Source organism: Thalia democratica, chromosome 9 (assembly GCF_965202585.1).
Source record: "Thalia democratica chromosome 9, ktThaDemo2.hap1.1, whole genome shotgun sequence".
Classification (NCBI taxonomy): domain Eukaryota; kingdom Metazoa; phylum Chordata; class Thaliacea; order Salpida; family Salpidae; genus Thalia; species Thalia democratica.
The window spans coordinates 9,189,613-9,207,643 of NC_139173.1; the positions used below are offsets into that span (position 1 = coordinate 9,189,613).

General features: G+C 28.8%; 1 protein-coding gene across 1 annotated transcript; it reads right to left on the bottom strand.

Moving 5' to 3' along the window:
- Nucleotides 1-5,489: 5,489 nt before the first annotated feature.
- On the bottom strand, nt 5,490-8,340 carry LOC145844776 (puromycin-sensitive aminopeptidase-like). The gene is made up of 2 exons (XM_082952199.1): nt 8,230-8,340; nt 5,490-7,946 (listed from the first exon to the last, which is right to left on the bottom strand). Exons 1-2 carry the CDS (start codon nt 8,338-8,340, stop codon nt 5,490-5,492), a joined length of 2,568 nt encoding a protein of 855 aa, XP_082808325.1.
- Nucleotides 8,341-18,031: the final 9,691 nt, after the last annotated feature.

The following is an 18,031-nucleotide window of genomic DNA, read 5'->3' on the forward strand; positions in this document are numbered from 1 at the left end:
AACCTGGACTTTACTAATGTAGAGTCCTATGTACAGTGGAATTTACTTATCTGTCTTATAAGCAGTTTTTATATATTTCGATTATAAATTGTTCTTGTGTATTTTACATGACAATTATTTGTACAATTTACAAGTAGTGTACAAGGGTATCAATTAAAACTTTTAAAGTAGAATTAAACTCTACACTAAACTATGTATTTGGTTTATAATAAATCTTTATACTAATTAAATTTTCAACTTGTCATAAACAAGAAGTTGTGTACCATTATATCAAACGTTTGAAACGTAAGCTTTAACTACTTAACATAAACTTTAATGCTGACAATAGAAGCTGAACTTAGTTCTCACTAACAGTAGTTCCAACAATCACTTTTGTGTTAGAAATAAATTCTATGAGTAACACTAAATGTTCCCTTTTTTTAACTGTATTATTTAATCTAAAATATTTTTGAAAAACGTTATTGAGTACTTCGACTTTATCTCAGCAATGTTTAAAAACATCCTATAATATTCTTTATTAAGACTAATAAGGTACTTTATATAAACATAAAAGTAAACGCAACTATTCTCAAAGGTTTAGTAGAAACAGATTTGATAGAAACTACAAACGTACACTATAAAGTTAATTTTCAAAACCTGAATAACATTATACTAGAATTTTTTAATGGTTTTTGTGCAAATAGCTAGACTCTAGAAAAAAATATCAACTAAAATTTAGACTTAGTTGAAAATCGTTGTAAAATTTGCATTGAGTTTTAAGTACTTAATTTTGAATATTTTAAACAAAAGATTATTTTCAAAAATTAGTAGCTCTTAACTTCCCACGTTGCCATAAATTATTAAAAGTAATAATACTAAATGTCTGGTTAGTGGGTACAGATTAGCACATTTCTATTCGTGTCGAGGCAGGTGTCAGCTACGGCAGTCCAAGATTATAAACTTTTTTCATTAAAAGTATAAAAACAAGGTTGTTGGAGTAAAAACTTAAAATGTTTTGAAACCATTTTATTGAATGATCTAATCAAACTTACGCAGTTAACAAATATTTAGGGGCTCAAAAAAAAAGTTAACTTTTGAACTTTTAGACCAGGGGCTTACAATTTTATTTTGAACATAAAATCATTTATATCAGAACACAATTTATTTAATTCAAGAAAGTTATATAAAATTTGAGATGGTACTGAATTTCATCTTTCCTTTTCACAGGTCCAACATCACACCGCAGTTGTATACCACCAGAATTGAAAACCTATAAGAATAATATATAATTAATATTCCAAAAAAAAAGTACAGTTGTAGCTGTTGCAGTGAAAACAAACAATTTATTAAAAATAACAAATAAAAAAGTACAAGTAATACAAACTAATTTGAATTATTTTAATATTTCAACAATTATACGTATTCAAGTTTTAACTAAATTCAAATAACTTTACTACCAAATACCACAAAGATAAAAAAGGTAATTTATTTGTTAAAAAATAGCTAAAAAACTTTTTGATATCTTCAATTTTAAAATTACTGAACTTTAATCTCTTAAAAATAACTTTATTATAGAATTGTAAAAAAATTATAATACAAACAAGGAAAAAAACATAGACGTTCATTCATTCTCAAATTTCATTAAAAAAATGACACCAGCTTTTTTAAGCTGGCTTAAAAAGACTAGTAACTTTATAAATGAAGACGTTTCTATGAGTTATAATACTATTTTTTGCATTAACAACACTTTTTACATTTAACAAATTTGTTTGAGAAATTTTTTCAAAATTCAACTAATTCATTTCTCAAAGCAAATATAAACAAAATTATTAGTTAAAAACTTAAAAAACTGTCAATAAACTATTAATCAAAATTAATAGTTTAACTAAATAATTATAAAAACTAAAAATTGTAATTAGAACTGAAAATAGACTAACAAAAACATCAAAAGTAATTCTAGACTCTTTAACAATATCTAGTTCATAGTTGATAATTAAGTTTTGGTTTAAACTATTTACTTAAACATAATTGCTTCTATTACTAACAAACTACATCTTTTTTACCAAGTTTGATTACACTATAACAATACAACAACTTTTTTTAAATTTACATTGCTCAACATGAAAAATTAATGCATTATTCCTTAGCCTAATGTGTTATACATATGTAGTTTTAATAAAATTTAAAATGTTCTGTAAAATACCGCAGAGGTGTACACTTTACTTTAATTAAACTTATAAATAATCTTTTTATATTTTGCTTGCTTAGGTTTAAAAAGCAATACACTTATTAATCTTAAAAAATACCAAGCACTAAAGAAACATTTTGGATTTACTAATTAATTTTAGTGTAAACAGATATTTTCTATAGATTTAACAAAACAGTTATTAACAATCTTCAAATCTGTAAAGAAACAGTATGTTTCTGTTTATTTGAAATAGTATGTATAACTAGTAAAGATTGGTTAATAAGTAGTACATCTCTATTTATAAAACATAAAAAGCAACCAGAAGCATTTTGGATTTAATATGGAAGTTTCAATATCATTAGTTTTTCTTAATCATTTTAAATCTGTAAGGGAACAGTATGCCTTTTTTCACTTTAAATAACATTTATAACTGCTAGCTCAAAACTTATAAATTTGAAACATTACTTATAAACAACTTTGTGTCTATCATCTTGTGTTTTCATTCATTATAAAACCTTAGTATGAGTTTTCTATTTCAAACTAAAAAATACAAAATGACAAATTTACTAAAGTTTTAAGAAAACATACTATTTGGATACCAAAAAATCAGCTACAAGTTATATTTGTTAAGAACTCATGACCACTTACTTAATTGTTTCAAGTCAGCAATTTGACATGATCCAGTTTTAGAATAGATCATATTATGAAAAAAAAAACAAAGTTATAAACAATTCTATTCTTAAATCAAATTTAAGCTGCATTTAAAAGTTTTATAAATTTAAATACAGTACATATACAGAATATGTGAAAACCAGTGGCCACAATATTAAATACTTTTAAAGCATATTCCATCACACTTATCAGTGTTTTGATATGGTTTTCTTATTGAATCGTTAGCACAATAAAACTCCTATTCATTCTTAAAACATTTTTTAAAACTAAGTCTTTAAAACTTTAAAACTAAGAGTTGCCACAGATCAAGCTGAAAAATAAGTTTGTACTTTCTAAATCAAGTTATTATTTATAACCTATTCAAAAATACAAAGTACTTGAAATTGTGTTAGGTTTCAATTACAAGTTAAAACAATAGTTCTTTGGCAGTTCTTTAAGTTTTCTAGAAAATAACAAAAAAATTGCAAAATGCATAATTTCCTTACTTTGTTTTTTCAAAAGCTACCATCTACTCCTTCCTGGCTTTTCGTTTTTACTGACATTCTTGATTTTGGTGCAACCCTGCTAAGTATAATATTCTACTTTATAACTATTTTTACAACTAGTTACAAACAAAACACTTAAAAGTAAGAAAAAAAAGTTAGATATATCTATAAAATAAATGCTTAATTCTATAAAAGTGATAACAGTGCACTAAAAACATAGTTTATACTATTATAGTTTGAGTTATTGTTAATACAAACATGTTTATGCATGTATAGCAACTGAACTAAAGTATACACAACTGTTTTGCAAACAAAGAAATTAAATTTCTTTAAAAATACATAAAAAAGTTCCACTTAAACAATATATTTTCTCATTTCATTTACAAAAAAGATGATTTACATCAAAATTAATTTTAACAGCATAGATTTCACAACAGAACATCCTAGACAACAGACTACAGAGGCAAACTCTCTATTAGTGTAGTACCAAAATATATATTGTGGTTGTAACTAAACAGATATGTTTAAATTTCACCATGGGTGCCATACTTTCTGACAAAACAAGTAACTTGAGTTTGTATATCAGTTTGAACTTTGTGTAAAAACTTGTAAGTAATTAAATAAAAAAGCTAATTACTGCTATAATTAAATTACATGTTGTTTATAAACTTAAAGCTTTTGTATAAAGAAAGTAGATTAAATTTTGCTGATATCTCAACTTTCAAAATACACACATGGTTTGTCTTATAGTATGGCACTGTTTAATAGTATTCTATAGTGTTGAACTCTAAACTGTAGATATTAATAATATTATCAGAACATACTCACCACTGTAATTATACCAAAACTTGCTAGTATACATGAATAGGCTGGTTATAGATGAAATTCTTTTACACAACACTTTAAAACAAAAGGTGGTTACTTAATTTTAAGTATTCACTATTCGAAAACTAGTTTTAGTAAGTTACAACAGTTTTGACATTTAAAATTAAAAGTACTTTTACTTTTATTTAAAACAGAAAATTTTCAATGTACTATAGCCAATTAATAATTTTTTAAAATGTTTACATATAATAAAATTAAACTATATGATTAAAATAATAAACACTTTTGATATATTGAACTATATTTTCTTTTACATTTAATACCAAATCAAAAGTACTTTTAATAGACGTAAGTTACGAATTTAAAACAGTAAGGACCATTATTAAATCAAAAGCTAAATTAATTTTTTTACTTTATAAACAAATTTGGTGCAGATTCTTGAAGATAGTTGTATTCAGTTTAGTAAGCATTTTGTAAGGTTTAGTAAGGTTTCATTTCATTTTCAGTATTTATTGTCAACATAATTAAAACTAGTTTGTTTTTCAGAAATATTCCAAAACAGCGGCCATTACGTTGTTTACACCTTTTTTCAATTTTATTACAAAATTTACCCTCAATCTACAGAAAAGTAATAAATTTTGAGGATAAAAACTAGATTTTTTGAACTTTCAGCTTATAAAACATAAAAATCGTAATATTTAAAGAGTTTATTTAACTTTAAAAAATTTAAAGTTAAATGCTATTTTATAAATTAGTATAATCATTAATTTACATAACTGTAATAAAGAAAACTTACCCCCTAAAAAAGTGAATTAACCCCAGGAGTAAGTTTACCTCAGGTTAAGAATCGCTGGTCCATGATATTATTTTTAATAGTTATAAGTAGTTTTAATTTTTGTTTTCTTTTCTAATTAAACAAAAACTATTTTAAATAAAACTTCATGTTAAAAAACTTACATCTTACATATCAAACTAGTTTAATGTATGTTGGAGCTTTTAGTTTGGTTATTATACGAAGTTTATGTAAGATTTTAATATTTACTCTGGAGTCTAGTGTGAAAAACATTGAATAAGATATGGATTTTGTCAGTCATTACAATGTTTGTGGCCCTGAACTTATTGATTTCGTCCCTTTGTTGAGGGTTTACATAAACAGCTTATTTATAATATGTTAAAACTCATAAACTAGCAATTGAAAAATAAATATTTTAAAAATTTGATACCTAAAAGTTTAAAACACAGCAACAAATAATTTCATTTCTCTATATATTTATTGTAAACGACATATGTAGGATAGAATAATGCATTGAAAAAGTCCTATAAAAGCTAATAATTAAATTTTAGTTGAAATAATCCTTCAAGGATTGGCCATTTTGCTTCCACAACTGAATTTTGAGCCCGATCTGCTCTACACATTGCTTGAATTTTCTCTCACAAGTCTTTCTAACTTTGTCAGTCAAAAATTCTTTCACTTCTTTTAGCATTTCTTCGGTGGCAAAGTTAGGAGTAGAAGCTTCAACGATCTTGCCTAAGTGAGGACTTCCCTTGAACTTGTTGTAAAAGACATCCCAATGTTCCTTGACAAACTTCCAAGACTCATCTCTACCAAGCTTGGATCCTGTTGCCATGCCATACAAGATCTTGTATTTTTCGTTGTCACGAACGTGGCTTGACATCATGTATTTTTGAACAAGTTTGAGACATTCCAAACCCTGTACGCACCCGAGAGCTGCTTCGATTTCACTCTTCTCTTCCATGGAATCAACTTTCTTGTGGAGCTCTACCATCTTGTTGAAAGCCTCAAGACCTCCTTTTGACGTGTAAACTTCGTAGACGGAAGCACGAATTTCGGGACTGATTGGTGTTGAGTTCTTAAAGAAATTGTTCATGATTTCTGTGCACTTTTGGTTGACTTGGTCGTCGTTTGAAGCTTTGATGAGAAGCGCTCTCAAGCTGGCATCCAAATGAGATTCATCTTGTTTAGCTTCCATTCCAACATGGGCCATGACGCTACTGAAGAGATCTTTTTTGAATTGGGAAAACTTTTTTGAAGCTTCATCGTCATTCCACATAAGCTTAGTCATTGCGCTAAGGCTTTTGATTATCTCTTTCCACACTGGATATTCCTTTTCGCCCTTGAAAACTTTTAGCAACTCAAGATATGTGGCAAACGAAGTTTGACCAGTTGTAGCCATTGCATGGACGTCACTGACTATGTTGAGACGATCAAAGCAGTCAAGTTGTCCGTTTTCTACTACAGTAATTAGTTTGGACAAAATATCTTGGCTGTAGTTCACTCTGTAGAAGCCGATAAACCTTGGGTTGATTTTAAACCAGTCGTTTGCACCGACACCTTCTACTGTGATCTGACCTGACTTTGATGAAAAGATAAAAGATTGATGTTCATCAGAGGTTGATGTGGATATTGTGATTGGCACTTGCCACAAACTATCACTTTCACCAGATGAAGAAATACAAAACTTTTTCTGGGATAAATTAAGTGTTACAGAGTTGTCGTTTTGGCTGGCAATAGACACATCAATAACAGGGTATCCCATTTGTTTGGTCCAAGTTGACATAACCTGCTCAACTGGCTTGCCGCTAGCATCTTCAAAACATTTCCACAAATCTTCTGTTTGTGTGTTGGAGTATGCGTGCTTTTTAAAATACGCCTTCATGCCTTCTTTGAACTTATCTGATCCGATCCAAGAGTGAATCATTCCTATGATATTACTTCCTTTTTGGTAAGAAATGGCATCGAAGATTTCCCCAATTTCACCTGGATGATTGACTGGAATTTCAATAGCGTGACTGTTTTCTAGGCTGTCAGCATCTAATGCCTTTATTGTGACATCATTAACGTACTGCTCCCAAACTTTTAAGTCATGGTCACAAATGTGTCCTGCATCGTACATCATAAAAGTTGCAAACCCTTCGTTGAGCCACAAGTGAGTCCACCATTCCATGGTGACCAGGTTGCCAAACCACTGGTGAGACACTTCATGGCAAACAACGATTGTTACCCAACATTTCTGCGCTACGGAAGATTCTTTTTCGTCTACGAGAAGAGCTGACTCTCTGTAAGTGATCAGTCCCCAGTTTTCCATGGCGCTGCAAGCAAAGTCGGTGATAGCAATCAAATCGAGTTTGTTCATTGGGTATGGGCAGGAAAAGAACTCTGTAAAGTACTCCACTGATTTGATAGTGACTTCCAAAGGGTAATTTCCTTGATTTGATTTTCCTGGTGGAGTGTAAACTTTGACTTCGACGCCGTCATTAGTCTTGCCTTGTACGTAGTCGAATGCTCCTACTACAAAAGCCAGCAGGTAAGTTGACATCTTCTTTGACTTTGCGAAGACGACCTTCTTTGTTACTTGATCTTCAAGAACTTCTTCGCTGATGACATTCATGTTTGACAAGGCGACGAGGTCTTTTGGTACAATTAATGTACAATCAAAAGTTGCTTTTAATGCAGGCTCGTCCCAGCAAGGAAGGCATCGTCTGGCGTCGGTTGCCTCGAACTGAGTGATCAGGTTGTAATATTCAACACCGTCCTTGTTTGTGACTTTGGTGCGGTAGAACCCGGCCATTTCATCGTTGTGAATTCCTTTGAAACTCATGCTGAGGACTGCAGGACCGACAGGAATAACATCTTCGAAAACAAGGGTGCAAGTCTCATCATCTTTGTTGAGATTCACCTGAGTTGGAACGAAAGTAGCTCCTGAATGTTGAAGGCTGCACTCTTTGATTTCTAATTCTTTGCTGTTCATTTTGATTTCATTAGTGGCTTCATTGACCTGTTTAAAAAAAATTTTAGTCTTTAATCCGTTTTTAATTATACTTTTTATCGGTATGGTCTATAATGTTGCGTGGTTTTATTATTAATAGTTATATGTTAATAGCTAAAAGTATGTTTAGGTGTTTATTACTTAATTAAAATTATAAAATTCTTAACCATAATTTTAAATTCTAAAACAACAAATAAAGCAAAATACAAAAACATGTTTTTTCATTTACAAATTAAACTTGGTGGTTAATGAGTATAATTACTGTCAGCATAAAAGTTTTACTAAAACTTACATTTAAGTCAACTGATTGGTGTCCTTCAAAAGTAAAAGTTTCGAATGAAGGTTTCAATGTGACATCGTAGTTTGTAGGTGTAACGGTGGTAGGTAAACGAGAAAACTCCATTGTAAAATTTTCTTTAATTAGATAGTTACGTCTGTTAAGATATAGTTTTTTAAGATGTTGGTATTTTTCATTAAATAATTATCTATGTAATATTATATTTAAAGACAACACTGTGCAAATTTAAATCCTATATATGCATAGTGTAACATGATAAGTTTATGATTGCTAAATTACGCTACATTGCATATGCTAAAAAGTTATCCACTGTATTTAAACTATTACAATCTTAAATAATCAACAAATAAAATACAAATACTTATAAATTTTTGCATTTTTTTTTGAAATTTTATTTGTAATAGTAAAAAGTATATTTAATGTTCACAATGAAAACAATATTTTAAACAATTTAACATAAATTTGACTATTTAAAATTCTGCCCAATTTATAGACTAAAGTTGGCCACTATCCTGGATTCCTAAAATTAAATTTAGCTTAAATAAAGTTGAGTTTGAGAAATTTTGAAAGAAAAATCTAGAATTTGAACATAAATCACTGAAAAAAAAAACCTGGATTTTAAACAATCTTTACATAGTAACTAGTGAAATTTGGATAATACAAAAAAGTTTATAACATGGATAGAAATTGTTCGTCATCATCAATTTTTTATTATTAAAAACATGATTTAAAGTAGCTTTACATTATTTTTCCATTGTTGTTATACTTTTTAAATTAATGTTCTACTTTAAACTTAAACGTTAACTAAACATAGACCAAAAACTAATTTTTTCATTAAACCTGGAAGAATTTTTAAAAACCTGGAGATAATTTTCCAAAAGCCAGTAGTCACCCTGATAATTTCAAATTGATATTTTTACTTTAAACATAACTTTTAACTAAAAGTAGACCCAAAAATAAACATTTTCATAAAGCCTCAAAGAAGTTTTTTAAACCTGGAAACAACTTGCTAAAAACCAGTGGTCACTTTAAAAATTGCAAAATAATATTTATTTCTAAATTTAAAAATACGAAGAATAAAAACTCATCTAAAGTATTGTGCTAGTTTTTTTCAAATTTTTCTCTAGTTAATTTATTGAAAAAGGGGAAGGGTAAAAAAAATTATTAAATTTTAAAATCAACATTAAAAAAATATATTTATAAAAAGTGGAAACTAAAAATAGTATTACTATTGAAAAAATTTATTTAAATATAAATTTACTTTTAAATTTAAAAAAATGTAGGAAGAAAAAAAGAGAAAACTAATGAAAAACATTTATAATACTAAATTTGTGTAATATAAAAACTTAAAACAAAATGACTGTTCACTTGACTTTAAATTCATACACTTATAAAATATAACCTGCAACTACATCATTATTAAGTTTACTCTAAATCTAACTTTATTTAACCATCTACACTAGTGAAAACAGTCTTTGTATATTCGCCTCCGCGTTAGTGAACGTTTGGGGTTTGTGGTGTGGTGACCTCATAACTCGAGACAACACTATTGGGCATAGTATTTTGAGAGAATTTAGGGTTTCATAACCCGCAGCAAATTCAGAGGACTTTTTTGCTGCTTAAACTTATTTAAAGTTTTTATAGGCTAACCCACAACAGCGACACCGTGTGGTGAAAAACCTTGTAAACTATTTTAATTTTTTTGTTTAAAACCAAAATGGTGCAATGTTATGGATTTGCGACACCTAGCGCTTAATTTTTTTTCTAAACTATTTTAATTTTTAAATTATTTAATTTTAAATAATCCAATTTTGCGCTGTGTTAAAAAAGTGTACTCAAGCGGCATGTTGACTACACCTAAATTTTACAGATTTTCCTGAAGTTAAAGCTTTAAAACCTCGCATATTAAGTAAATATTAAGGGTTTTATAGTAAATTAAAAGTAAAGTCAAACTTTCTATTATTGCGAACAAGTGAAACTACATATATTGTAAAGCCTTTTTAAGTAATTTTTTGAGATTAAATATTTTTATTATCTTATTGTGTAAAAAAGTATGGTTCGTAGTTATACGAACTTATTTACTTTAAGTAACAAAAATAAAAATACTGGCAAATTCATTTAGTTTCCATTTAGACTATAGATCATTTCGGCATATCTATTTGAAATAGGTCAAAGAAAGTTATAATCATTCATAAATTATTCAAAATATTACTCGTTTACTGTTTTTATAGTTAAACTTAGTTTTATTCTTGAAAATTTTCTTAAAATTAATTTTACAAGTTATTTTATTTGTTTTGTATTATGTGCTTTTTGTTGAAATTTTCAAAAACATTTAAGATCCTACCAGATTGAAGCCTAATAAGGATAAAATTTCTATATGTTTTATATAGTTTGCATGTTGTTTTAACACGGTTAAAAGTATATTTTTTAAGATATAAATAACAACTAACTCTAAAATTAAGAAAACCTGTATAGGAATTAGTAAAGCTCACTGAGAAGTAAAAAATAGTCTATGAAAAGCTTTAACCTTTTACTACTTTATTCTTCAAGTAAATGATATCTTTAATTTGTATGTTTAAAAATACTTATGAAATACTCCTTCTTGTGATATCTTAACATAAATAATTTGTTTCTACATAAAAAGTATTCACTGTAGTTTTAAAGCTAGGCGGATGCAAAGCCATACAGTAGAATTGTACAACAAACTATCATAATAAAAAAAAAAAAAATTATATTGTAATTCGCTTTAAATTAAACAATTAAAAGTTCCCAACTTAAGTAGCTAAAAGAAGATTGGTTATACTTTATATTCACAGTTTATTATAAACCAAACAATGGTACACTCTTATATTAAGATATAAGAGATCATCAGGTCCTGAAATAAGTCTGGTAAAAGTTTTTGAACAAATAGATGGAGTATAAAAAAATATCTTTAGTTTAAGCAAAACTATCATGGAAAACTAACTTTCAATAGTTACGTCACAGATCAAATTACTTGTACATATTTGTGGCAAAAAGTCAACTAGGATGTTTGAATTAACAAGGATGTCTTGCAAAGTTATTGTTTCTTGCAGCCCTCTCAACCTACGGTCAGGTTTACAAAAGAGAAGATATCGTAAACAGACAACCGACAAGAAAATGGTTCAGTTACCACGTGCGCATCGTGGCCGTTTTGAACAAAATGGACAAAAATGGTATGAACACTTGGTTTGGCGGCGGCTCCCTCCTAAAAGAAAATTGGGTGCTCACTTGCGCTCACATATTCAGCTTCGACGAAAAAGAAATCAAAGTGTACGCAACCAAGAATGTGAGCAAAAACGGTGTGCTCAAGCATACTGGCCATTTGCAGGCGTATCATCATGAAGACTGGAATAAGGACAACCTTGAAAACGATGGTCAGGCTCAAAAGGAAGTTTAAAAATTTTATTTCTTTAGTCACCCTGCCGCGGCAAGTCGGAGGCAAGTACGTGGATATCAAGGTGGGCAAGAAGTTTCAGTTTTGCGGGAATGGTAGAACAGAAACTTTGAAGGAGACCAACAAGCTGTACCACGGGGAGTCTCACGTGTTGAATTTTACGAGGTGCGATAAATTTGACTGGGGTACACCTCTAAGCGAAGCCAAACAAATATGCGCAGGTCAGTAAGTTATTTATTAACCCAAAACATCATTTGACACTATTAAACTATAGAAGGGTCCACATTATTTAGTGATAACTTGTTTTATTGGTTACTATTTTACACGTAATTTTAAAGGAAACAATTAATTTTGATTAAAAAAGTATACATTAGAAAAACAGTTTTGTATCATTGCAGTTATTTTAGCACTGTGTAATCGCTATCTGCCCTGCGTTGTGATAATAGTTAATAAGTTTACAAAATAACTAGTTGTAAACACTGACAAGTTTAAATTTATTAAAGCACTATGACGTTTTCTTAACGACGAATTTTTAATACAAAATGCTATTCTTGTTGTAGCAACGGTCAGTTATTGATGAACTCTGGTTGATGACATCTTATTGAATTGGAACTCTGAGTGGATTGCAGTTGAGTGTTTGAACTTTTGTAAATTTGTTGCTTTAAAAGAAGTACCAAATTATAGATTAAACTTTGTTGCTTACTAAAGAAATTATTGAATTATTCTTTAGCTTTATCAAATTTTTGTATAATTTTACTTGAGTTAATACGTATTTTTTTAAATCACATTTGTTATTAAATATTGTTTATTAAACTGTGCTGTGTAACTTATAACCGGTTGTTTTTAATTTAAGCTACTATTTAAGTGATTACTATACCATTAGAATGATCAAGACTAAGAAGGGCTTAAGACAAAAAAATAAGTTAACGGGTCTTGCAGATACTGAGCCATCAGTATCTGCTGACTTCAATGGCGACTCTTACTTGATATCGAACTCACAATCTCCAAGCAATATTCAAGCGACCATAAACAGCGCTCATGATATAGAAATAAGCGCGCAGACTAGGGAAAATAATGAAATTAGATCAGGGTTTCCCAAACTCATTTTCTAAATCGCCCCCTTTTCAGAAATTCGAAAAATAATCGCCCACCACGATTTTACAAAGTAGTTTTTCTCTTGAGTAGAAACTTTTGAGCCGAAAAAGTTGTGTTCGAAATGTAATTTAGTCTGGTACTTCTTATGCACGCACTTTGAGCTGTGTTCAAAGTAGTTTACAGGGCTTGGGAAAATAAAAAACATTTGTTTTCTTATCTGCCCAGTTAAATGTATTAAAATACTTATTTATTAAAAAGCCTTGTGTAATCTGTAATTAGTCTTGTTTAGATATGAACTGTTTTGAAACTAATGAAACTTTTAGGGTAGTGGTGGACAACTTTTGTAGACAGCAATTCATATTTACTAAAAAATCTTTTCTAGTTTCAACTCGTTTAAAAAATGTAATTGCGGGCTGCATAATTTAAAAAATAACATATAAGAAAATTAAAAAACTCGAGCAAAATTGTAATAAAATGATTTAGTATTATTGTGATCTAGGAAATACTATTGTGAACTGAAAACCAAAATGAAAGTGTATTTCAAAACATTTAGTATCAAAAAATTAAATTTTGTTTCTTTTGCACAATTAGTTTCCAAGTTACTTAGCATGTCAATATTTGACTGGATCTTAACCGTACGTTACCCATCTGAAATCTTAATTTAATTTAAACCTGACATTATAATAATCTCTCATATAACGAATTCCGGACATTTAGAAGTTAATACTAATTAACTTGTTTAAGCCGCACAAAGTACTAAAATTATTTTATAAATAGGCATATTCTAAAATTACTACACCAGAGATAAAGAATTTATAAAAAAATGAACAGTTTATGTTACAAGTTACAAAAGTTTTACAGTTAATTCTGTGAACAGAAAGCAATCGATTAAAAAATTCTTTTAATTAGCTTAAAATTTTGTTTCGTAACTGCAGCAGTCTTTTTAATGGCTTATAAAATACTGTTTTAAATGTATTTTTTCCCTAGTTATTAGCCTATGATAATTTACCAGAAGAAAATAGTGAAAAAATAAAAGCTAGTGTTGAACTATTAAAATAAACAACACATTCTAATTGCTAATATATTAAAAATTAAGATAAAACAAAAAATATTTGTTTTAATAATTTAAAATTCCTTAATGTATGGGTTTTTTAACGATAATAAATCAAGTTGGAAAATAAAATTGAGTTTAAAAATGTTTTAAATAAAAAATTTGAAGTAGTTTCAAATAGAGACCTCAAATCTATACTCTTTTAAAACCAAAAGAAACTTAAAATAAAAACTTTAATGGTTATCAAGATTTTTTTATTTTTACAGATTAAACAAGTAATAACAAAAATATTTCAAATAAATTTCTTTCAAACAAACATTTTAATCACTATGCTAAAATTAACCAGATCAAAATAAAACTAATATCAGATTTAAAACATAAATGATTTAATAAATACAGTAGACTTCCGCTTGAGTTGGCACTTTGAACGAAATCAAAAAGTGCTAACTCAAAAGTTATTACCTTTTTTTTTACAAAATGATAAATTTAAATATATTTTATGCAAAAACGTTATGCATAAACATAAAATTAACTAAAACATAAAACAAACATTCATTAAAAAATAGATCTATATAAGATATTAAATATTATGTATTTTTTGTTTTATTAATACTTAGTTAGTAATAGACTTTATTTAAGTTAAACTTTAGAAAATATAAATCTTTGCACTTTTTTTTTGGGTAAAAAGTGCGAACTCAAGAGGAAGTCTACCGTAATTAATATTTACTAGGCATTACGCAAACCTGTTGTAGAATAGATAACTTAAAAAAAAACTTATTATAAAAAGACTACTTAAATACAATACAAACCAGGTTAAATAAAAAGTATTTTAAAAGATTAAATAAAACAAAAGAAATTTCATAAAATAATGTCTGCTATTGAAGTCTAATATAATGTGAAGGATGAGGTTCATGACTGCTTGCAAGTTTTTCTTATCTGATTATTAATCAGTAATAAAAAGCCTCCTTTACAAATATCTAGATTAGATCTTTTGCTAAAGATGTTGATAACTGATCTGAAAGCTTTCTCAACAACATAGCTAAAAGTAAAAACTATAAACAACAATCTATATTCCTCTCAAATGATTGGATACTTTTGCCTTAGTTTTTGTTGAGTCCAAAAGTTTTTATTTCGTTTTTTGGAAAAATTCAATTTTAGTTCAAGGTCAGTCACTTTTCAAAATATAATTGGAAATATCATGAGGTAATATAACTATCACCTCATGATATTTTCAATTGTTTTTTGAAAAGTCACTAAGTTAGAATAAGAAATAAAGTTAAACAGGGTTGCCAATTTACCTAGAAACTTAATAATATATAACATAGATTTTTATGAACGGTTTATGATCCCAAATACCATATATGTCAGGTTATAAAATGGTGAGAGGGATTCCGATCGTCTATGATCTATGTAATTGTTAAATAAGAAAATATATGAATGAAAAATTGTAATTTACTTTAAAGTAGGAGTCATAAGCACTTGAATTTTGTCTCTATATTTTACATAAATAAAATAAACTTTTTTTGTTTAAGTTTTACCTCAGGGTCAAATATTTAATAGCAAGCTAAAATTAGTAAAATAGCAATTTAAAAATTTAATGATAGCCAAAAATTTCAAAATCGCCCCCTTTTTGCCCCCTTACTAGCTATCGCCCACCCTTTCGCCCCCTAACTAATTATCGCCCCCTGACTTACTAAAATCGCCCCCAGGGGGGCGATATCGCCCACTTTGGGAAACCCTGCTTTAGATGAAGTTGACTTAGACGTTGAGGATTTAGCTCACTTATTAGAGCAAGCTAAGGTTTTAGAGAAAAGAAATAAACTAAAAATGAACTAAAAGAAATTTATAGGAGATTAGATACAAAAAAGACCATAAATGACAGCGGCCTCACCCTTAACAATCACACCTCGCACGCTTTAGGCGAAATGTCAACACAAATAAGTTTCAAGAAAAAAACTCTTGAAAATTGTAAGCTTTTTCAAAAAATTGATGCCGTACGCGATCCGGCTGTGGAGTTGTACCGCTTACGCGGTAATTGTCTCTTTTTTACTTTCTTCTTTTTTTCTCAAGCGAGTATAAATTCAACAGTCTCGAGTAATAGAGAGGGCTTTTTAGTTTCTACTGCATGGCAGCAGTGTGAAGTCAGTGCAGCTTTTCGCTGCACTAAAGTTTTAATGGTTTCAATCTTGTTGTTGTAATGGTTGATTTCGACTTTAGAACACTTTTTGAGTTTGGTTTAAACATTTAGTTTTTAGTTTCTTTTATTCGAGTATTGTCGTCTTTTAAAAGAATTGATAATTTGGTTTATTAGTGTAATGTTGTGCAGTATTTTATCATCTTTTCGTTTCGCAAATTCATTGTAAATATAATCATTATCACAAATTCGAACTCAGTTTAAATTAGTATAAGTAACTGATTTATTAAACATTTAGTAAATAGTAAGTAGTTCATATTAGTTTATTTAAGTCAACTATAATTTAAGCGTTATCTTGGGGCATCTACTATACAAGTTAAAGCGCACGTTGCGTTGTAAACCAGGCCAATAAAAGTGTGTAAGTAGAACCTTTGTTGATAGCGACATGATGACCCGGACGTCCAGTTATTTATAGCTGGAATTGAACACAGGTACCTTCATTAAAATTTCTACGCTTTTTAGATGGTGACATGGGGACAGAGTGGAATAAACCTAATTTAATAATAGTATAAATTCGATAAACTTTATGGCATTTATTTAACCTAGTCATCAGGTCTGTAAAATTTATAAAAATGAGTTTAAAATTTCTAGTTGGAAAAACAACTAAGTAGTTCGAGTTTGTGATAGATTTGAGTTGTTTTTTTCTAATGGTAATTAGTTTTATTGTGTTTCATTTTATGTTAAAGTGGTTTGGGAAAGGCTAACCGATATGTGTTAGAATTAAAATGTATTTGTGGTGTATGATTTTATCGCAATTCATCGTTGAAGCGTTTTTTAAAGTGAATTTTAAACTTGTACGAGCAAGTTTAAACAAAAGTTAGTCTTGTTTTCAAGTTGTTCCGCGTTTTGTCAAATTAATTAAATATCGTTCAATCGTTTTAAACATTTTATTAAAAATTAAAATGAAATTAAAGGCTTCTAATAATAAAACTTTCTTATTACAAAAAGAGTTTTAAACGTCTATAAAAGTTAGCAACTGTAAAGTTTAATTGTTTTGTTTTCAAACAATCGTTTTAATTTGAACTATAATGGATAATAAACTTTTTAAACTGCATGTAAAAACATTGTTGTTTTTCGTTCGTCCTTGTAAAAATATTTGTATGAGGTTATTAAAACTTGTTTTCGAGTGCATAATCGGTTATTGAAGTGAAATTTCTTAGATTTATTAAACTTAATTTAGTTTTATATTTAGCAACAATGTCATGTTCAAACTTTAAACTATAATATTTAAAGTTTTTTTTTACAATGACCTTGTTAATTGGTAACAAACTTTATTGGCATGTTTTTTGTTGTTTTAAATCTAGCCGTACTTACAAAAATAATTTTTAACGAGGTCATTCGAGCTATTAAATGTCTTACCCGGTATTTAAAATCTGAAAATAAAAAACAATTTTGTTTAAAATTTGTTAGAATATTAAAGTTTTCAAAATCAGTACAAGTTCACTGGCTATATTTTTACGAAAAGAAGTTTAAACTTTTGAGACGCATGTGAACGCTTGTTTTGTCAACTAATTCGTGTAAAATGTGAAATGTTTTTTATTTTAAAGCTTGTAGAGAATTACTGTATATTGATTGGAGCCAAAAATGTTTCTCAATTACTTTGAAACTTAACAAACTTTAAAGTTAAAGTATAAATAGACTAATTGATTAATGTTATGTTGTTGCTAACTAGTAGCATATAAGTTTGTAAATTGAATTTATTTATCTTTTAATGTTTTAACTTGTTTTTAAAATTGATATCAAGTAGTGACGTACATTCTAATTGCACTTTCGCACGAACGGCTCGAGAAACGAATCGGCGAGGAGCGGTAGAGGAGACTTATGTACGAGGTGAGGAACGAGGAGATGAAAGAGGAGATGTATGGAGAGACGGATCAGAGGATTCCGTAGCGCCAACAGACCGCTGGGTGAGGCAAGGAGACGGATTCCGTGGCGCCAACAGACCGCTGGGTGAGGCAAGGAGACGGATTCCGTAGCGCCAACAGACCGTTTAGGTGAGGCCAGGAGACGGAATCCGTAGCGCCAACAGACCGTTAGGTGA

What these genes read in the sequence shown, in the direction of transcription:
- LOC145844776 (XM_082952199.1), bottom strand. Translation starts at nt 8,340, where the DNA reads ATGGAGTTTTCTCGTTTACCTACCACCGTTACACCTACAAACTACGAT. An exon ending in ACCAATCAGTTGACTTAAAT is followed by an intron (nt 7,947 to 8,229) that starts GTAAGTTTTAGT and finishes TTTTTTAAACAG; the next exon opens with GTCAATGAAGCCACTAATGA.